Genomic DNA, 22,998 nt, shown 5'->3' with positions numbered 1-22,998 from the left:
GGGAATTTGAGGGGATAACCATTGAGGATGTGTTGCCAGGGAACATGATTGCACTGTCCCAAGTCTTCCTGATTCCAGGACCACAGGCAGAGCCCTGCAATCATGGTCAGAGCTGGTAAACTAGTGGCTGCCCACCAGGTGCGTGTGAACATGGGCACCTTGGAGTCATGATCTGGCCCCATCTGAACAGCCAGAAAGCATACAAAGTGGCCTCATCATCACCACCAGTGAATGAAGCCAAATTATTATGTTGCTCTCCTCCCCTGCAAGATTCATTTTTCACTCTAGGTGATCCTGTTCATACATCCCCAGTGTAGCACTAGGCGGGTGGTTGCTGTCTGACCTTTAGCCGTGAGTCTGATAGTCTAAGCTTGGGGGTCTATCTTCACCTGAATTGCTAAGGGCACAGTAACAGAAGTGAGACTCACGACAGATCCAAAGACAGTCTTTAAAGGAGAGTAAATGTGAGCCTCTCTGAATGTGGAAAAAATATATTCAGGAGGGAACTGGAGGAATTAGCCAGAAGAAGGTCAATGCCTGTTTTAGAAATGTGTTTACTGTGAGATAAAATAATGGAAGGAAACAGAGGGAACAACTGATGATTCTTGACAAGCACCTACATCTGTGATGAATCAAGCCCTTTTCCAAGAAAACAAACAGGAATCAAATATTGAGTTTCTGCCATGAATTGAGATAGACTGCCAGCCTGAAATAGAACCTTCCTCCTGGCTGAGGTCTAGGGCTGGATTAATCCTCACTCATGCCCGGAGACAGCCTACAAGGGTCATGTGTGTCTCCACAACCCAGGAACCAGGTGTCCCACCTTATACACATCATAAGTTTTAATGATGTGATCAAATAAACTGTACAGGTCCTTAAGGAGCTGCACAAGTTGCAGCGGGGAGCTGAGAGAACAGAGTTTCGTGAATCCGACAATGTCAGAGAAAAAGATTGTCATGGACTGAAAATGCTCTGGTTCCACGGCTCTTCCAGCTATGAGCTGTTCTCCAATGAAGCTGAAACCAGAGAATAGGATCATTTTTGAACAGTATCATTCATCTTGTCTCCTATAGACCCCTACAAAGTCTCCCTGGTAGATCTTTTTCTTCGGTGGGTTAGATTTTGGGGTCACAAAAATCCATCATCTAGAGGGATTCTTTTGACACCCATTTCTCTGCCTGCATTTTCTCTAAAGAGATATTTGAATTGGTGGGTATAAATTCAGGGAGGGGTGAGAAGCAGTTCACATAAATCCCTTTTCAAAAAGATTTTCTCCCTGAGGGAATTTCATTTGCCCCAATTGGCCATAGAATTTGATTTTAACGACTCAGTCTGCAGATGTGGAAGCAAATGTAAACATTCATCGATCCACAAATTAACATTTCTGCTTCTATCAATCAATCTCACACTGACACATTCAAATCACCAACCCCATTTCTTTGTCAAGACACATAAGAAGGGTGCTGGAATTTTAACAGCAGATGCTCTTCTAAGTGTTTAGAGAGTGCACAGGTGATAACAGAGCCAAAAATAAGCAAGTTTTGAATCTGAAGTTATTGGTGCCTATTGTACTGTGCAAAGCATTTGGGCAGACGTAAAATCTGAATATGCTGAGGGTAGTAATTAATTGGACTCCTGAAACTAGAGCGCCATCTAGTGGTCGCTTCCTCTTGCTGCATCCCCTATATTCCATCTTTTACAGACCTGCGTTCTCTAATTCCTGTGGATTCCAGGGCCTTGCCTCTATCTCCCTTTACAAGGTGTACCAAATTACACACAGAATGCTTGACGCATTTTAGAAGAGACTAACATTCTCTTAGAATAAGAACACAGGAAAGAGTCTCTCCATGTGAGGTCTCCTTAAATAGCGATGGTGTTGCTTCCTAGTTTGTCAAGGCCCCTGCTACTTTGTGGAATACCTGGGCAGCATTGTACACAGCAGTTGATCCACTTTCCTCTTCTCGGCCATCAGCTAGTTGGTCCTCTCTTCCACCCCCTCCTCCAGGTGATTGGGGTACACTCTCAGCTTGCTCACCATACTGTTCAGTACATTCACGCCGCTTTAAAAGAACCCAGAGATTTAAGTCTTTTTCCAAGAACTTTAGGGCCACAGTGGAGAACAACTTCCAAGTATACATTCCAAGACAACATGTCTCGCCCTTAAGGTTTCCTACTTAAGGGTTGCCGATGGACAGCAGTGAAATGACAATGGCCAAAAGGCCGCCTGGCAGGACAGAGCCTGTCCTTTACCAGTCCTGTGAGCTTGAGGGGCACCCTCTGAGCCTCAGTTTCTTCATCTGGGAAATGAGGATAGTAATACATACCTCCCAGGGTCATTCTGTAGATTCAGGCAGATAATGAGTACTAAGGCTGTGTCTGGTACCCAGTGGGCACTCAACAAACAGTAACCTTCACTGCCCTCCCCACCACCCCCACTTCCCGACATGCTCCATGTCAATCGTCATGGTCACGCAGAAATGTAGATTTCAAGATGGGTCATTCTTTTCTTTTCAGACGGCAACACCAGATGTTTTCTTTTCAAACGACAGATGTAAGGGGCATTTCTAGATCCTATAGGCTCTTGTTTTACTCTTTTTTTTTTTTTTTTTTTTTTTGCGGTACGCGGGCCTCTCACTGCTGTGGCCTCTCCCGTTGCGGAGCACAGGCTCCGGACGCGCAGGCTCAGCGGCCATGGCTCACGGGCCCAGCCGCTCCGCGGCATGTGGGATCCTCCCGGACCGGGGCACGAACCCGTGTCCCCTGCATCGGCAGGCGGACTCTCAACCACTGCGCCACCAGGGAAGCCCAGGCTCTTGTTTTAGAAGAGTCTTCAAAGAAATCATTTAAGTTTCTCATCTTTTAGATGAGGTGACTGAGGCTCACATAGGAAATGGACTTTCCTTAACATTGGGGACCCTATTTTCTAAGTAAAAAGTATTGACTGACCTGAGACCTACTATTTAAAACTATTTTGATGTGGAAAATGCAGAATACAGGGCTGTTGTGTTAAGAATGTATAGTGAAATGGACAAATTAAGAGGAGATGCCTGACTCCCAGCCCGGGCCTTCTATCAACTCAAGCTACTTCTAAATGGCTGTGCCTTCTTACATTCAATGGGTCAAAAGATGACACCATTTATCCTGATGTGAAGCTACTACTCAGAAAATTGTTCAAGAGGAATGAATAATTTAAATCAATAACCTACTCAAAGGTCTGTGAATAATTTTTTTCCCACAGTCCAATCCCAGTGGATTAGTCATAACCCCTGGAATGTTGGTTTGAAAAAGATTCTGAGGCCATGTCAAAATTCCTTGGGAACAAGAGCCTTGATTGATAAGTGGTATCTGGAATGGACAAAGGAGGGCAACGAAAGCGCTAATGTCTGATCCATTTTTGTATCATTTATGAACTAAAGGAAGAATTTTTACCACTCGACTTCAACCAGCATGTAGCACAGTGCTTTGTGTATGGTAGGCACTGAGTGAGGATATGATGAAAGAAGAAAGGGAAGCAAGGAAGGAAGGAAGGAAGGGAGGGAGGGAGGGAGGGAGGAAAGAAGGGAAGGAAGGGAGGGAGAGAGGCACACAGAAGCAATCATAGTCATATAGTTTTAAAATTCTAATGATTAAATAATTAGGAGAAAACGTCTGCTGCACATCTAACTCACCCTCCGGGACTGGCTTTCCATAACATTTTCTTTCTTTTTTTGTTTTTGGTACGCGGGCCTCTCACTGCCGTGGCCTCTCCCGTTGCGGAGCACAGGCTTCGGATGCGCAGGCCCAGCGGCCATGACTCACGGGCCCAGCCGCTCCGCGGCATGTGGGATCTTCCCGGACCGGGGGAAGAACCCGTGTCCCCTGCCTGGGCAGGCGGACCCCAACCACTGCGCCACCAGGGAAGCCCCCATAACGTTTTCCTGATGGAAGGGAAAGTGGGCCTTTTCTCTGGAGATTCACCCCAACATGCCTTCACCATGACCACCATCTTTTCATTTCCCTTCTCTCTGACAGGGAAGGTCGAAGCGGCGCTGACGCCCTGGGCTCCTTGATTTGGCTGCTGATTTCTGAAATCCATCTGGGGTTTCAGTAGCTAAATGTCTGAGCTTTGTGCCATTTTGGACACTTCACTTTAAACAGACATGTTTTTAAATTTGTAAATTGAGTTTTTAAGTAAACTGAACAGATCAGAATTTCAGAGAAATCTGAATATTTTACAAGAAATATTAGGAATCCTCCTGGAAAATGGGGACTCTAATGTAAAACATATAAGCACACCCTAATTAATCTTTTTTTTGATAAAGTTTTTTTCTAATAGAACTTTTCTTGAAATGAAGCATATCTCCACGTGCTTTCAGGAGCGTATAAGCATTTGGTATTAGAAATCCGCAAAGTGTGCTTTACCCAATTTGCATTCCATATAAAATGTTACATAAAAGTTATTTTAACAAACAATAAATGTTAACTACTATGTCCCACCTCTGTGTCCCACTTTGTAAACCTACTTTCTTTCACTTCCTCATTGGCTTCTACTGACATATGTTAAACATTCTGCTTAACCAGGTTTTGTAGAGGAAATAATATTTTGAGAAGAATGTATTTGTGTTTTGGTAAAAAAAAAACACTGTGGTGTAACAAAATGAATGAATCTTAAATGTATTACTAAGTATAAGAAGCCAGTCTGAAAAGGCTACAGACTGATTCTGTTTATATGATATTCTAGAAAAGGCAAATTATGGAGGCAGAAAATAGCTCAGAGGCTGCCAGGAGTTTGGGGAGGAGAAGAAGTTGATCAGGGGAAGCACAGGGGATTTTTTAGGGTCATAAAATTATTCTGCACGATATTGCATTGGTGGATCAATGACACCACACATTTGCCAAAAGCCATAGGACTTTACAGCACAAAGAGTGAACCTTAAAGGATGCAAATTAAAAAAAATATCAGCTGGGAGATTGGACAACTGCAAGACAGAATGCAGACTGTGACAAAAGAATCTGTTTTACAAATGTGTGACCTAATCTCATTGAAGGGGATGGGGGTAAAGTGCCGACGTAAGTAACTTCTGAAACAACTAGAGACGGTGAGGCTAAAGTCAAAAGGAGCTACTCAAAACCACTCTACTCCAGTTGGTAGAATCGCCTCTCAGGGAGGTACAGATGAAGAACTCTGAAACGACTGTACGCAAATACTGGGATTGAACAAATAAGTAAGTGGATGGCAGATGGTGGGAGCCAGGATTCTCGCTGTTGGAAAGGGAGGTTATGGATCAGTGATGGGCAGAGACCAAAGTAAATGAAACATGTGATAACGACATTGGAGATGTCACTATGGACCCATGTTTAGCTTAATACAGATACAGATGGGTAGATAGAGATAGGAATGTGTGTATACATAGGGGTTAGTATATACCCACATGTTATCTTGCTCTGTCCATGAGAGGGGCTAGAAGCAACAGCATCCCAGCAGCAACAAGCACATCTAGTGTCCAGGTGTTCATTCTCCAATACAGGAGCCAGGGCTTCTTAAGAGAAGCAGCTGAGGGGCTTCCCTGGTGGCGCAGTGGTTGAGAGTCCGCCTGCCGATGCAGGGGACACGGGTTCGTGCCCCGGTCCGGGAAGATCCCACATGCCGCGGAGCGGCTGGGCCCGTGAGCCATGGCCGCTGAGCCTGCGCGTCCGGAGCCTGTGTTCCGCAACGGGAGAGGCCACAACAGTGAGAGGCCCGCGTACCGGGGAAAAAAAAAAGAGAGAGAGAGAAGCAGCTGATTCTAGTATTGGAGCAGGGAAAATACAAGATGAAGCTAAAGCATCTTATACCACCAGAAACTAAGGAGGCACAAAACAAAACACTGCCATGGGTGTATGTCAAAGTACACAGAAGCCAACCGGAATTAAATGGTCAAAGATGAAACACTTTGAGCCACAAAATAAATAAAGAAGTATTAGATTATAACTCAAAATATAAAGTTACTATATAATAAATTATATATAAATATCATAAATGAAATATAATAGGAAATTGAATGGATAAATAAATGGGAGAGAATAGACAAACCTGTAGAAATAAATTCCAAACAATTTATGTAGATATTTCTCCATTCAAGGTGGTGGAGCAAACACCCCCGTCCTTAGGTGAAGATTTCACATCGTGACCTCTTTCTTACCGGGACAGTATAGGAAGAGGGGAAATCAAGTCTCAAACATTAGTGGGCATCAGAATCACCTGGGGAGCTAATTAGACACAGACCCTGGGCCCACGCCTCACCCCACTTCTACCCCCAGTTTCCAGTTCAGAAGGTCTGCAGTAAGGCCTGAAACGTGATTTTCTAACAGGTTCCCAGATGATCTGCTCCTACTGGTCGAGGGGCCACACTAGGCCAGTGCTCCGCAGACTGGATCTTCAACATCACCTGGGATCTTGATAGAAAAGCAGATTCTCAGGTCTGACCCCAGACCTACTGAGTCAGGAACCCTGAGGATGGGACCCAGCAATTCTGTTTGAACAAGGCCTCCAGGTGATTCTGATGCCCATTAAAACATTTGAGAACCATTGGTCTAGTGTGCGCAGAGAATCCGTACTGTTTCCAGTACCAGGATTGTTGGCAGGGGTGTATGGGAAGTTAATGGAAGGGTGTGTTTCTCCATAAATTAGGTGCACGTCGTACTTTTCCTGGTTGTGGTCCTGTGTATCTATCGTCCCCTGTGACCAGCTCTCATTTACCCTGATGAGCAGAGGACTACAATGAGGGGGAAATATACAGATTGTTCACAGCGTTCCCATACCTTCCCCACCCACCCCCACCCCCCGTTGGCACCATCACATGGCAGCTGAGCTTAGCAAGTGTAGGTGGGCTCCTGCCTGGGTTCAGTGGAGGGAAGATGTGTCTAGCTGCTGGGTTCCAAATTCAGATGCCCCTGGATCTGAGATTAACCTTTTAGGATGAGTCTCACGTCTGCTTCATTTACCCACAGATTAGAATCAGAATCTGCTTTCAAAGCAACTAGCACACTCAGAAAGCCTCCTGACTTGAAAAAGTCTCCAGGGAATGCATGATGCTCTAAAGATGAGAGTTGGGATAGGTCCCTGGGGATGGGCTAGAAATGGTAGGCAAGGCAATAAAAAAGAAATGACGGGAAAAAAATCAAGAGAGAAGAGCGGGCTGGGTTTACATAGAAACACACACACACACACACACACACACACACACACACTTCCCTATCCTCTCTCCAAGATAGTGGTTCCCCACCTGAACTGCATGTTAGAATCACCTGGGGAACTTTAAAAACCCGGACGCCCGGGCCATACCCCAAACGAGTGACATCAGATTCTCTGAGTCTAAGATCCAGGCCTCAGCAGTTTTTAAAGTTTCCCAGGAAATTCCAATGTGCAGCCAAAGCGGAAATTAAAAGTGCCAGGGGGTTCCACCTGCTATACATTTTCTTATCAATTTTGATCAAATTTTGCTTCACCTCCCATTGCTTTTGCCCTTAATTCCCTCATGGAATGTGTTAAGAGACAACCTGGCCAAAAAAACAAAAAAAAAAACAAACCTGAATATATCCTTTGTAAGTAGAAAATTGGACACCATTTATCAAAAATTTTAAATATGTTTAAAATACATTTACCTTGGGCTTCCCTGGTGGCGCAGTGGTTGAGAGTCCGCCTGCCAATGCAGGGGACACGGGTTCGTGCCCCGGTCCGGGAAGATCCCACATGCCGCGGAGCCACTGGGCCGGTGAGCCATGGCCGCTGGGCCTGCGTGTCCGGAGCCTGTGCTCCGCAACAGGAGGGGCCACAACAGTGAGAGGCCCGAGTATCGCAAAAAAAAAAAAAAAAAAAAAGTGAATCAAATACATTTACCTCTTCAATTTCATGAACAGAAATCTATCCTGAAGAAACATTCACACATGCCCACAAAGATACAAGACTGCTCAGCGCAGCAATTTGGAACAGCAAAAAATGGAAAACGGTCAAAATGTCTATCAATAGATAATATATGACATAGCCTTACAATGACAAATTTTGTAGTCCTTAAGAAAGAATGAGGCAAATTTGCATATACGAATATGAGGTAAGAGATACCCAGAGAGAGGCCACAGCATGAGATCTTCTTGGGTTATCTGGGTGGGTCCTAATCGAAGGACAAGTGTCCTCATGGGAGACATACAGAAGAGATCTATACAGAGAAGGCAGCAATGTGAAGATGGTTCTACATAGACCTACATGGCCACAAACCCAGGGACGCTGGGGCAGCCACCTTGGAAGAGGCAAAGAATGGATCTTCCCTAGAGCTTCTAGAGGGAGCTCAGACCTGCTGAACCTTGATTTTGAACTTCTAGCCTCTAGAACTGTGAGAGAATAAATTTCTGTTGTTTCAAGCCAGCAGGCTTGGGGTTGTTTGTTACGGCAGCCCTAGGACACTAATATAAGTCATAGAGGCCCCATCAGAGGCCTCCAGTGATCTTCCAGGCTATTGTAAGGACTTAGTTTTCACTCCCAAAATGGGAAGTCAAGCGAGGATTTTGAGTAGAGAAGTGACACAATCTGACTCATTTTCTAACAGAACTGTTCGGGCTGCTATTCTTGAATAAATTATATAGTTCTGAGTTTCTTGATTTTTTTTTTTTTTTTTGGTAACTAAACTGCAATTTGTCTTCTAATTATTTAAAAAATATGAATGTTAAAAATAAAAGAATGGAATAGATTCTAAATTAATAAACATTTAACAAAACAATAAAAACAAGCACTTAAAAGCTAGCCCGAATGACCAAAGCCGGCCAAGGAGTCTCTCCCAGCTTTACCCTCTGGTGCCAGGTTTAGATCATCAAAATGTTCGTGGTCCTGGTGGTGGATCAGCTCCCTCATCAGGATGGCAAAGCTGTAAACGTCTCCCTTCAGGGTGCCTGAAAGGGGCACCTCTGGGAGCCGTCCAGCAGAGCTCTGCGAAGCCGAGGATGTCAGCTGCCGGGTGGAACTGGAAAAGCCGCTCCTTTTTTCTCAGGGAAGCACAGGAGCAGTGAAAGCATCCAGCCCCTGAGAAGTCAGCCCTGATGGTTCTAGACTTTCTCCATATTCACACACTTGGGGGTCCGTGTGTGTGAATAGGGAGGAAATAATCAGGATGATCCTGCCCTAACATGTTAACAGCAGTTAACTCACAACGGTGCAACCGCAGGTGGCTTTCCTTTTCCTTTTCCCTTTCTATATTGCCTACAGTAAAAAAATGATTTAACAATTCATAGAACATAAAACTAACCACTTGAAAGCGAACAATCCAGTGGCCTTTAGTACACCGGCAATGTTGTACAACCACCACCTCTACCTAGTTCCAAAACATTTCTAACACCCCAAAGTAAAACCTTGAGCCCGTTAAGCAGTTTATCCCCATTTCCCCCACCTCCCATGTCCTGCCGACCACCAATCTGCATTCTGTCTCTACAGATGTATGTATTCTGTATATTTTATAAATCTACATTTCTTTGGCAGTGAGGTTTATAGGTTTATATCATTATAGGTTATAATCATGAAAAGAAAATATATTGGGGGATGGGAAGATAGAAGTGGCTGCTAGCAGGTTTTCAAAATTTCCCCCTTTTGCCTTTCTCTGCAAGATACCATCCTGCCCCCATATTATAGAAACCTCCCCATGTACACACAGCGAAGCTGCTGGGAGTCTGCTGCTTCAGAGACAGGCAGTCAAGGTGGAGGGCACTGGGCTCATCAGGGCCCAGGACAGTGCAAGGTGAGACTCAGGAGTGTTCAGTAACTTGGACAAGTAGGAAGAGTCGTAGAGTCTCAATTCGCACACGTGTAAAGGAGGGTTGGACTCCGGGCGGTGGGTCTGATCTTGAGATGCCCATCAGAATCACTTGAGAGGCTTTTAGAAAACAATACGAGGACTTCCCTCGTGGTCCAGTGGCTAAGACTCCATGCTCCCAATGCAGGGGGCCCGGGTTCGATCCCTGGTCAGGGAACTAGATCCCGCATGCACACCGCAACTAGATCCCACATGCATGCCTCAACTGAGAGTCCGCATGCTGCAACTAACACCCAGTGTAGCCAAATAAATAAGTAAACAAACAAACAAACAAATAAATAAAATACAGATGCCCAGACCCCTTCTTCATAAATTCTGATTCAGTTGGCATGGGGTGGGACCCAGCCCCTTGCCTATTTTTTAAAGCTTCTCAAGTGATACCGGAGCGCGGAGAGGTTGGAGAACTACTGAGCTCATCATCTGTAAGGTGCCTGGCAGGTCGCGCCTTCTCCGCTGAGAGCACAGGATGAAGACGCGAGGAGACACAGAGGACTGAAGAGAAGGGCAGTGACTCACTTCAGGTCACCCAGCTAAGCCAGGGTGGGAACTAGTCTCCTAACTCAGACACCCCACCATGGACTCGTGCCACTCGTGGGCGTTATTTTTTCCTCATCTCCTTGGGTGGCTGGAATAACCACATACCGTCAGCCCCAGAGGGAGGCCCACCTGCAGGTACCCGTGCACGTGAGCCTCAGAAAGCAGAGGTGGGATAAGGAGCCCTTTACCCCTCTCCTGACAGCTAGTGGGTGCAAGATGCAAGACCTGCCAACGGTTACCCGAGCGGTCCGTCGTTCTCTCGTTGTATCTTCTGTATGTCCGGCCATATTTGAGTTCCCTCAGCCCAAATCCTGACAGCTTCACCTGCATCCGTCTGTCCACCAGGCAGCTGGAAGGCTTCAGGTTGCCAAGGGATCCCAGTGGGCTCCTGTGGAGGAACAGCAAGCCCTGAAGGGTGGAAATGAGCAAATGAATCAGAGCAGGTGCCAGCGGACGCTGCTGGAAGAAACAGAGACACTGCGGCAGATGGACAGAAACAGACAGACCCATGGCGGGAGACATGCCCATCTTCACGTTCATTTGTTCAAGAGCCATTAACACAGCCCCTCGCCCAGGGGGTCACCCTGGGCAGGAACACCCAAAAAGGAGAAAACTATTTCTGGCCCCTCCATGTGGAGCCACAAATGCAAGGCCAGCTTAAAATAAATGTAGCCTCGTGGTCAGACTCCTGGGTTCAAATCCCAGCTCTACCACACAGTAGAGGGCAAGTTACTTTTCCCTGTAAGCCTCACCCTTCTTGTCAAAATGGAGATGACGATAATCCCCCTCGGGGTGGCTGTGGAGATTAAATGTAATGATACCTGCGAACCACCAGACATGGTGCCTGACACAGAGTAAAGACGGCTACAAATCATAATGAAAAATTTGTATGAATATAATAAAGGATATCAACAATCTAGAAACAACACTATGCAATTAAAATATTATTTTATTACTTACATATTGAGGATTATATTCCATTACTATCTACATAGAATGGTTCTATAATAATAGAATATTATATTTATTACATGCACTTAAGTGTTTGAGCACTTCACAGGGAGAGGCAATGAAATGAGGAACGCTGAAAAATTCTCATGTCATTCACTGTGTTCTTAAGAGGTTACGTCAATTATTTGTGTACAGTAGTGAAGCACTGTTATTTATAAAGAGGACAGAACAAACTCTAGAGTCAGAAGACGTGTTCAAGTCTAGACTTCACCAGTCAGTCTCTTCAAACAAATCACCTGGGGGCCTCGATTTCACCATCCGTGAAATGGGTCTGCCTTAGACGCCTGCTACTTGAAAGTCATGTCCCAAGGAACAGCAGCAGCAGCAGCACCTGGGAGCTTGGCAGAAATACAGAATCTCAGGCGCTGCCCAGACCTACTGGATCAGTCTGTGCATTTTAACCCGATCCCCAGGAGATGCGTGTGCTTATTAGTCTGAGAACACCTGTCCTTGTCAATTGTTCCCAGCCCTGGCTGCACGTTAAAATCACCTGGGGAGCTTAAAAAGAATATATCAATGCTAGGGCCCAGATATAAGAACCTATACTAGCTGCAGATTACCTCCCACACAAACCAAGCCTGCGTGCGGAGGTGAGTGATCAGAATGGAGGAAGAGGGCTTAATCTGAAGGCCGGCTGAGGGAGCTCCGTCCTCAAGGCAGTGATGATTCTTACTTAGCAAGGAGATGAGGGCGGGGGATGGGGATCTCTCACAATGAAGGAACTCAGGGTTTTAAACTGCTCCCAGGGAGTGGGGACAGAGCTGGGAGACAAACCCAGGTCCAGTCGCCTTTGAAGCCCAGCCACTTCTAAACCACTAGTTTTACTGTTTCTGGTGCCCTGGGTGACTGTAAGAGGAAGGTGGGGGAGGAAGAGGGTAGGTAGAAGCATACCTATTCTTCTGGCACCACTGCCAGGTTAAATGAACCACAAGTCCAGCTGAGTCACACGGTGTGGTTACGAGAAGTCATCGGCCCTCGGTACCCAACAAGAAGGAATGTGAGGAGGGCCCCTGAACGGACTATTGCACCCAGAGGCCTCCTGGGCACCAGCTCTGGGACTCACCTCTTCCTCCAGCAGTGACGACAGGCTGAATCATTGTCAGCTTTAGCAAGAACCCTGAGCTAATATTGCATTAGAAATACAGGCTAATACAGAAAGCAATAAGGAAACATTCAGGACAGTGGGTACACCATGCCCACCTCACCCCCTAAAGAATCAGGAGGCCGTGTTCCTTTATCAATCTGCGTATTTGTTTTTTGAGGTAATAAAGTTGAATCACATTTTGGAAACACAACTCACTTAATCAGACAGGAAGGGCCTGGGTGGGGCTCCCTCTGGAATGTTTCCAGCGAGGTTCCAACAGGCTGAGAGGTCTGGTCTTGAAATCTGGGGAGACCTGTGTCCAAGCCAGAGTTCTCTCTGACCTCACGGAGACCTTTCCATTCCACAGGAGTCTCCCTGACACACACGACTGTCCCTGCCCTTGCTAGTGCCAGGCTCACCCTTGGCATGAGACGTTCTACATTCCGGTTGCTGCTGACCACCCCTGACATCCAGGTATATTAGCGGAGCTCCTTCCCTTGGGACAAAAATAACATGTTTCAGGATGCTTGGAATCCTAGGAATGTAGTCCTCTGCAAGAGATGACACACATCTCTTTGTTTGTTTGTTTGTTTTGGGGTTTTTTTTGCGGTACACGGGCCTCTCACTGTTGTGGTCTCTCTCGTTGCAGAGCACAGGCTCCGGACTCGCAGGCTCAGCGGCCATGGCTCACGGGCCCAGCCGCTCCGCGGCATGTGGGATCTTCCCAGACCAGGGCTCGAACCCATGTCCCCTGCGTTAGCAGGCAGATTCTCAACCACTGCGCCACCAGGGAAGCCCTCTTCTGTTACTCTTGGTCCCCTTTCAGCGAAGGTTGGCATTGCAGCTTCCTTACAGGATCCCATAACGTGTACACTCCATTTCAGGAGATAGCGAGCCTACCAAAGCAAGGTGTCAAGCTGTCCTCTGTCCTGGCATGGAGTGGAGGATAGATTCAGTGACCTAGAATAGCTGATGACCACCAGGGAGATTTTCCCCTTCAAAGTGTCATTCGCACCCTCCCCAGCATTTCTCCAGAGAATCCTTCGAGTCAATTCTTTTTTTTTTCTTTATTCGAGTATAATTGCTTTACAATGGTGTGTTAGTTTCTGCTGTATAACAAAGTGAGTCAGCTATACATATACATATATCCCCATATCTCCTCCCTCTTGCATCTCCCTCCCACTCTCCCTATCCCACCCCTCTAGGTGGTCACAAAGCACCGAGCTGATCTCCCTGTGCTATGCAGCTGCTTCCCACTAGCTATTTTATATTTGGTAGTGTATTTATGTCCATGCCACTCTCACTTCGTCCCAGCTTACCCTTCCCCCTCCCCATGTCCTCAAGTCCATTCTCTACATCTGCATCTTTATTTCTGCCCCTAGGTTCTTCAGAACCGATTCTTTTTTTTTTTTTTTAGATTATATATATATATGTTTTAGCATACGGTATTTGCTAACACATATATATGGAGTCAATTCTTCTTGAAAGCAAAATGCCTCCACTGAAAAGCCTAAATCTACTAGTCATTCACACCATGGTGAGAACTTACTAGCTTTCTCTTTACATCCAATATAAATGATGCCAACTGTTTTGACTGGGTGGGAGACAGATCACCAGAGACTAGAGCACTTCCCTGGGCTTGGTGGGAAGGGAGGGAAAGTGGGTGAGGGGAAAGAGAGAGGAGCCCAGAGGAGGAGAGGATGCCAATCACATCCTCCTATTTTATAACCATTCCACCGCCACTTAAATAATTTCTTATGTACACTTCATGACTTTTTTTTTTTTTTTCTCTAGCTTAACTTTAAGCCATTCAAAGATGGAAACAAGTCCTTCTCTTCATATGAAAGTACCCAGAGTATGACAAACCCTTAACAGACACTCAATAAAGTTTTACTGAAATAATGAGTGGTGGCCCAGGGCTGTCGTCAGAAACCAGTCACAGAGAAGTTTCTGTTTGTTTACGTCTCCTGGTAACAATACACTGGCTTCCCACTAAGGCCTGGGAAGTCAAAGCTTAACAGGGCCATTAAGACTCAGCTCCTTACACACAAAGAGCAATCAAATTCTTGAGGAAGAAAACTCCTTCGACGTCCATTAAACCTAAGTGGAGGCTGAGTAATAATAACAACAACAATAATAGCTAAAATATATTTGGTACTTATTTCGGCTCAGATACTTTCTAGCACTTTGTGTATATTAATTTACTTTATTCTCACAACAAAATATAAGGTAGCTCTATTATTATCCCTGTTTCACACGTGGGAAATGAGTCGGGTGGGCCATATCAGTACGGACTAGCATTCTGAGGATGCTCTCCTCAGCCTGGGCTAAAATCCAGCTGCTCTTCTAAGCTCACCGCATCTGCGGTTACCATTAGAGGGGAAGTAACTTACCACAGTCATTCAAGGAGTCACTGGCCCTAAAACCTAGGAGGGCAGAGTTTACATTTCACCCATGTATCCCTCGCAGCACCCAGGCAGGGTCTTGCCCATAGGAGTCTGTCAGTTGATGGATGGGAATGTTGATTGATGGACGGACTGTTGATTGACAGATGACAACCAGCCTTGTCCTGCTGCCATGTGTCAGAGTGAGTGACTTCCCCACCAGGACCCATTCCCAGGTCATTATCTTGGTCCCCTCAAAAACACTAATAGCATTTGCTCTTTACACGGGTTTATGTGATACTCGCGTTGACTCTGTCATATGCAAATGAGAGCTTGAATATCTAATCAATTTCATTGCCTGAGTTTCTCAAAACATCCTAGAAAACACAATTACTTGGAACATCACCAGTGACTCAACCAGAAGCACAGTGATCTTCGCGGGTTCAGTGGATTTGATGCTAATGCTTTGGATGCTGTTGAGTAGAAATGATACAACCTGAGGCAGAGGGCTCTAAATCTAGTAACCGGAACTCTCCTTGGAAGAAACCATAACCTGACTCAATATTGAGAAAGTTACGCAGTCTTGAGTTTTACAGACACTTCCTTGTTCCTGACATAAAGCTGGTGGTCACATACCACGGGAAAGATGGGCCCAGGAACAAACTTCAGATGTAGATATGACATCGTAGGAGATGAAACCAAGCTCAGACAATTTCCCAGAACAAAGAAACCAGACACTTGGCAACTGCGCTGCTAATTTCTTCCCCTGCAGGCAGCCCAGCAAGATAATTCAGGTCTTGAAATTAAACCAGAGAGGAGCTGTTCTTGGATGAAGAGGCAAAAGCACTTATAAGCTTCTTTATTAGCTGCTGCTAATCAAACCTGAGGTAAGATTTACCGGGCTTCCCTGGTGGCGCAGTGGTTGAGAGTCCGCCTGCCGATGCAGGGGACACGGGTTCGTGCCCTGGTCTGGGAAGATCCCACATGCCGCAAAGCGGCTGGGCCGGTGAGCCATGGCTGCTGAGCCTGCGCGTCTGGAGCCTGTGATCCGCAACGGGAGAGGCCACAACAGTGAGAGGCCCGCGTACCGCAAAAAAAAAAAAAAAAAAGATTTACTATTTTACTTACCTTAAGACTTCCTCTTTTGCAATATTGGGTGACAATGCAGATGTTGGGTGATTCTGCGCAAATACCAAAGAAGGGAACAAAGTTTTCATGCCTTAATTCATACATCTGAAAATGATAATAGTAATAATAGCTTATGATTATAATGTGTCTTCTGCCCTAGGGACAATGTTGTGTGCTTTACACACTTTCAGCAATTTTTCACAAAGACCCTGTGAGATAAGAACTATGACTGCTCCCATTTTACAGATGAGGAAACTGATGCTCAAAAGATAAATTAATGTGTTACAGATCATACAACTTAGTAGTGGCAGAGCTGGGAGGTAAATCCAGGCAGTCTGTCTCCAGCACATAAACGAGAGGCATGATCAAAGTCCCCCAAAGTCACGGGGATTAACTGAGGAAGTGGACCCCATGAGCCTGACTCCCCTGCAAGGACCAGCTTCGAGAGAGACAGATACAGACACAAAGAATGAAGAGGCAGAATTAAGGCCAGGAAGAATTAAAGGCAAAAACAGGCTAGGAGAGCTCCCAGGATGCAGGTGCCTGGGTCAGCCATAAGCGTCTGAGGTCTAAAGTCTGGGCTCTTGGCGGGTGGGGGTCATGGGCCAAGTTAAGGGAAGCAGCTTCCCACCATTGTCCTTTGGGGTGAAGGCCACCCGCACCCCAGGTGGGAACAGGGAGCTGGCAGAGGCAAGGCAGAGGGCAGCAAGGCTTTGCCTCCTCCCAGGGCTGGGGGCCTCACCAGCCGGATTTCCTGCAGCACAGACGGCTTCCTGACCCGGGCTCGCGCTTGGGTTACCAGCATCACAGATGGCCACATGGTTTCCCTGGATCCGGAGACAAAGCGGAATGTTCTTTTTTTTTTTTTCATCTTTATTGGAGTATAATTGCTTTACAATGGTGTGTTAGTTTCTGCTTTACAACAAAGTGAATCGGTTATACATATACATATGTTCCCATATCTCTTCCCTCTTGCGTCTCCCTCCCTCCCACCCTCACTATCCCACCCCTCCAGGTGGTCACAAAGCACCGAGCTGATCTCCCAAAGCGGAATGTTCTTAACCCAGGCTGATTCAGAAAAAGCTACACTCAGAAAGAGCTAGGAAGGGGGGCAGGAAGACTGGCAAGAAACCCACCTACAGAAGGGATCATCGAGCTCCTCCCTGCTCAGATCAGCCCTCGGGTAGCCCCGTGCTGTGTCCAGGAGCCGAGCTAGCTGCTCAACACAGCAGACCTTATTTAACAGGCAGCACAGCCCTGCAAGGAGGGGTGGGGGGGCAGGGGGGTGATTAGCCCATTTCCAGATGGAATCCCTGAGGTTAGGGAACTAGTTCAAGGTCACACATCTGTAGGTAGTACAGCCAGAATTTGAACATCTGCATACAGCCACTCTGCCCTCAGAATTACCCGGTAAAGCCCTACTGGGGCATAAAATAGCTCTCTGCCCTGCTGGTTCTCAACAAAGGAGCTTAAGTCCCCAGAAATCATCACACTAGATGAGTTACTGCTGTTCCCTCTCGACACAGGTGTGCCTCTCTGGGATGGCTGCGAAACAGGACACGATTCAGGTGCTCTCAGTAGGATGACCAAGTACTGATGAGACTATGCCTTTTATAGATGAGGAAAATTAGCGCCAAGGTTAATAGCAGTTAGTAAATGAGAGTCAGGACTCAAACCCTGATTTCTCTCACCCGAAGTGTGAGTGCTGAACTGCTACCCGCACCACTCTCGTGTCTGTGCCAACATCACAATGTCGTGGTTAAGACTCTGGGGTCAGGCTGCCCAAATTCAAGTGCTGGCTTTGGCCCTTAACTAGATGTGTGACCTGATGACACAGTCATTTTCCTCAATGAGCATCTAAGGAGGTGAACGCTCTGTGTAACACTCCCAGTGCCTCCCCAGCACCTAGAGAATATATTTTAAACAGAGGAGCCCTGTTTTTCTAGAAGAGTCTTACTCGGAAGCCTAATGTAGAAAACAGTAGCTCAAAGCAGAGCTGCTGTAGTTGAAGAGAAGAGGCTCAGAATTCCTCCCCACCACCTCTACCGCATTCCATCATTCACCCAAGGCCAGACCAGTGAGCCCCAGAATCCCCTGGAACACTTGAAAAATAATTTACAAACGAACCCCAGTCTCCTGGTCATAGCATGTTGAAGCCTCCTTGACTTGGTACCTGCCAAGTCACCTTTTTTTCTTGAAAGTCGTAATTCACTTATTCAGTGAATAGTATATGCAAAGATACCAATAAAAGGAAACATACTATAAACTACAATTTTGAAAATAAAGCCAATATAACGGGAACAAAATACATGTAACGTGAGAAGAATGTTTGATTGTTGACCCATCATGCTTTCCTTACTTTTATAATGAACCTAAATGTCTTTAGAACAAACCTGTATACCTTGGTCTAACTTGAGTGCTTTCTAACAAGCAACAACATTCTAGAACACTTTTCTTTCGCTTTGAGATATTTAAGATTCACACATTTGTTCAAAAACATAAATTCTGATTCAGTGGTTGATCTGCATATCTTGTTATTCTCTGGATATCATGAGTAACGTGGATTCCTGAACAAGCACTATATGAAATTCTAAAATTCTTGATCTTTGACGTAAAATTTATTTCAGTTGTGGGTTGTTTTTTTTTTTTTTTTGCGTTACGGGGGCCTCTCACTGTTGTGGCCTCTCCCGCTGCGGAGCACAGGCTCTGGACGCGCAGGCTCAGCGGCCATGGCTCACAGGCCCAGCCGCTCCGCGGCATGTGGGATCTTCCTGGACCGGGGCATGAACCCGTGTCCCCTGCATCAGCAGGCGGACTCTCAACCACTGCGCCACCAGGGAAGCCCCAGTTGTGGGTTTTTAATCACTTGAGATGAAAGCAAAATTCACCCCCTCCCTCCACACCCCCTCCCAGGAACAAAGAGCTCTTATTAAAGTATAGAAACTTGAGTCTATCTTTCTACTCTAAAGAACAATTCTCACTAACCTTTCTGGGAAGGCAGTGAGTATTCCAGAATAATCAATATATGCTTGCAAAGATTATACCAACAACAAAAGCAAAACAAAAAAGGAAAGAAAGAAAAGAGACTTCAAGCTTAAGATATGCATAAAAATAGTCATGGCTATATTTTCTGGGATTATGTAACTGTTATATACTTATCAAATAATGTCATTTTTATTAAATGTGTGCCCAGCTTCACAGCCCTGAGAAGCCCTCAGCACACCCTGCGTTACTTCTCTCCTGGTCACCACTAGCGAACCCACTCTCCCCAGATGGCACCTCTTCTCTGAAGCCTTCATGATGCTGTGACATTCAATCCCTCTACCTGCGGGGTTTCTGCCTCAGCTTGTAGACACCTCCCAGAGCACTTACTTCCGTCGGAAGGCATCCATCCGTGGCGTGCCTTGCACTCTGCTTGGCCTGCAGTAGACAGGCAACACGTGTGTGTTGAGCAAATGAATTATATTGTCTTAGTTATCAGTAGTTTAAAGGAGTTAATGCGGTTTTGAAAATAACTAAGTGCTCCCCAGGAGACAGCGTTAATATTTGAACAGGATGTATGGGTTCTTCTACCCACCAGGGACCAGGGCTGAGGGGAACTTCAGAAGCCATCTGATCGTTTTTAAGTATTCAGAAACTGAGGCTGGGAAATTATGTTCCCAGCCAAAAAGTGGTAGTTCCAGAACCGGAACTCAGGGCCTAAGACTCTCCATTAAGAGCTCACTTTATAAATGAGTCAGCCTCCGCCCCCACAAGCTCCTAGATCAGGTCCCTTCCACGCATCACCAGCAGTGAGCAGGAAGGTGGATGTCTGGGCCAGGCGTGGCCTCACCTTGTTCTGGGACAGAATGGTGATGTCATCATAATTGATTTGCCACCAAAGACCTTTATTTTGCCTCTGCAGTTTTTCCCTCTGTGTCCTTAAAATCAGACCTATGATGACAGCTCCCAGGTTGGTAATCAGGAGGGTTACGGTGAAAATCACAGCAGTCACACCTGGAGGGCATATCGTTACTCAGGCCCACCTAAGAGCACAAGTGAGCACATCCCGGCCCTGCCAAACAGATGGCTCAAAAGCCGCCCCGGCACGGGTCCAGGTTAGGGCACAAGGCGTCCACTCAGGCCTGTCTTTTCCAGGAATCCTATTGGGCCCCAAGTGCGTGGTCTTCCCACACCCCTCTGGTTCCCACGGCAACTGCACTCACCTCCTCCTTATATAGAAACGTCCCTTGTAGAGAAAAAAAGGATGACTTCTAAGACCATCACCACCTTTCATTCAACATTTACTGTGTGCTCTCCTTACACTTGTTCTCAGTTGTGATCCACCTCATTCCAGGCCTGAGCTCCTAACCACCAGGGAACACTCCCTTGTCCAGACTCTACCTCCATAGAAATGGAATTCCTGAGACTCAGATCTCAGGAGCCAGGTTTCCCCAGGGCAGAGGTTCTCAACAGGGGAGGCCATGACGTTGCCTCTCCAGGGGATATCTGGCAATGTCTGGAGACGTTTGGGGCTGTTAGAGCTAAAGGGTGCTGCTGGCATCTAGTGGGTGGGGTGGAGGCTAGGGACGATGCTAGGCCTGCTACAAGGCACAGGACAGCCCCTTACACAGAAAGATGATCTCGTCCTAAACATCGATGCTGTTGCCACTGCTGAGAAGCCCTGTTGTAGAGTCCTTTCCTGCTGCCTTCTCCAGGTGGCCACACTGATCTGCAAAAGCAGGCTCAGTTTCACAGAGCTCATTGGCAAATCCACAGCCACGTCTGTCTTCGGGAAGGGAACCGTGGAGAAATTCCCCATGGGTCTTAAAAAAAAAGAAGACAATGAAAGGTCAGTGCCAACTTGATTTATTCAACTCGTCTCTACCTCAGGCATAGCAGGGGCAACTGAAACACACATGCCATTTGCAAAAAGCAGGCCTTGGTTGTTTCATTCAAACAGCTGCTGACCCATCCGGTTTTCCCACCTCACCAAGATTCTTCAAACCTAGCCTACAGGTAATATAATTCATGAGAGAGCAATATCTTTTTGCTCGGTAGAACAACTGACTCGATCTTTTGTTTTAAACCATGTCACTTCTGATTTAAAAGATGAAGTGTCGCTTCTCCAACGTTACTGTAGTTTTCTCCCGTGTTTGATACAGACAAATCTTGTTATACAGCATCTTGACACTTTACGGACCAAAATGTCACCCCTGCCTGGAGAATGCCTGTTCCTACAATACAGAGAACTAGCTGGCCATGGTTGTTTTATTTCTTGGGCCAACCCATTCGGGGACATTAAAATTCCATAAGAGTAGGGGAGAGAAAAGTGTCAAGTCAAATCTGAATTGTGGGTGATGTCGGGGGGGGCAAGTAGAAATTGAATTAAGTTTTATGTTCTCATGTAGTTGCTCATTGGTTTATAGCTGAGAGAACAGAAACAGAGATTTTTTTTTTCCCAAGGGATTTCTGGATACTGTGAGCCCAGGACAGCATCCAGGTCCTGGTGTCCCCCTGGCTGTCTGCATGAGTTGGTTTCACTGACTGTGAACCTGACCCTGTAGGAGGCGCTGTGCTCCATCATCGCCCAGGGCCAGGGCCTCTCCCTGAGACACTGGGGCTGTGGGACCTGCCCAGCTGCAGCATATGAGGAGGCCCAGGCCCACATGGAGGTGCAGGTAGGGATGCCGTGTTATAAGTGGAACCTGAAGTGGCTGAGCCACACCCACAGTCAAGGGCAAGACCACGTCGAAGGCCCAAAGTCGATCTTTATGAGTTCAGAGAGCAGCAGACAACTTGATTATAGGAGCTGGATCCCCAGCTGGCCTTCTAGCAGAACGACCGGCCCTTCCTCTCCTCCCAGGCCTCTTCCTGTAGCATGAGCTAAGCTAGGGAAAGGCCCTGCCATACCTGATGACTTCCTGATAGCTGTCATAATGAAGAAAAGGAAGAAAGAGGGACCCATCTGAGGATTTCTGTAGGGCATAGACCCAGTAATCCATGCGTCTTTCTCCTCGGGAGTCCACAAACACGGGGCTAGTAATTCCTGGAAAGAGAGGCACTTGCACACAGTAAAGGGAACATAGAGGAGCTTGGAGCTCAAAATGCCAGCCTGCCGAGTCATATCAGAGGAATGCCCTCCCCAGCAGTTGCTGAAAGCCACCCAGGAGTCTTTTGCCCTTTCGGGGAATCTAAGAGGCAGTCAAGAAGGAGAGTGGGAAAAAAAGAAGATAGTTCAGAGGTGGTACCCTGGTGGGGCTCAAGGGCCACTTGGTTCTGTTAGGCCTACGCTGGGGAGGACCATCCAGCATTAAAAAAAAAAAAGTTAAGCAGTTTCCAACTAATTTCACATAAAACCCAAGATCTATGCTTCCCAAACAATCAGATATGACCAATGGAGGCCGAATGACATGGCAGCGGTTGGCTGGGGCTGGGGACACTGCCTCCTCCCAGCCGCTACCATCCTACGCCCCCCACGTTCTCCACGCTGCCAGACCCTGGGACACGAGTTTGCGAGCTTTGTTCTCAGCATGGCCCTTCCTTCCCAGTTTTGGTTCGTGCTCAGGCATTGCGCTCAGACCTGGCCCAGGTGCATTCCTTGTTCTTGCTTAGGATGTGCCCTGCCCCCCACACAAAGGACACATCAGAGATCCCAGAGGAGTAAAGTACAGCAGTCCCACACCCCAAACTAGGACCCAAGGTCTGATCTAGGACTTATGATTTGTTCCCACTGGGGACAGGACAAAACATTAACATTCATAAGCTTCTGCTATGTGCCCAGCACTGAGGGCGGTAGTGATTTCACACATCTAGTCCCGGTTGACCCCACAGAGGAGGCACCATCATCCACTCCTAATAAGCAAGCAGGGCTTGGAGGCACAGACCCCTTGGAGTTTCCAGAGCCAGGAAGACACAGGTCTGTTGGGCCCCAAGTGCGTGGTCTTCCCACAGCCCTCGCTGCCTTGCTGTGCCCACTTGCTGGCATCCTGAATGTGGGGCTTGAGCACAGCTCCCTCCCAAGGTCTGCACAGGGAAAGGGCTGCAGCAAATGCAACAA

The 22,998-nt window shown here is 46.7% G+C and overlaps 1 protein-coding gene across 1 annotated transcript in view; it reads right to left on the bottom strand.

Moving 5' to 3' along the window:
* LOC115844963 (guanylate cyclase 2G-like) overlaps positions 1 to 22,998 on the bottom strand; it is a 51,095-nt gene that overhangs the window by 5,125 nt on the left and 22,972 nt on the right. Inside the window, 16 exon segments of the mRNA XM_060286767.2 lie at positions 824 to 1,016; positions 1,920 to 2,060; positions 3,669 to 3,681; positions 3,883 to 4,002; positions 4,005 to 4,064; positions 8,800 to 8,994; positions 10,592 to 10,760; positions 15,137 to 15,208; positions 15,960 to 16,064; positions 16,702 to 16,752; positions 16,754 to 16,786; positions 17,367 to 17,504; positions 19,792 to 19,955; positions 20,343 to 20,457; positions 20,569 to 20,764; positions 21,852 to 21,987. Of these exon segments, the coding sequence (XP_060142750.2) occupies positions 824 to 1,016; positions 1,920 to 2,060; positions 3,669 to 3,681; positions 3,883 to 4,002; positions 4,005 to 4,064; positions 8,800 to 8,994; positions 10,592 to 10,760; positions 15,137 to 15,208; positions 15,960 to 16,064; positions 16,702 to 16,752; positions 16,754 to 16,786; positions 17,367 to 17,504; positions 19,792 to 19,955; positions 20,343 to 20,457; positions 20,569 to 20,764; positions 21,852 to 21,987 (1,901 nt within the window).

The sequence above is a fragment of the Globicephala melas genome, chromosome 16 (genome assembly GCF_963455315.2).
Source record: "Globicephala melas chromosome 16, mGloMel1.2, whole genome shotgun sequence".
NCBI classification, from domain to species: domain Eukaryota; kingdom Metazoa; phylum Chordata; class Mammalia; order Artiodactyla; family Delphinidae; genus Globicephala; species Globicephala melas.
Note: the sequence above shows the minus strand (reverse complement) of the source record. Positions and strands in the feature narration are given on the sequence as shown.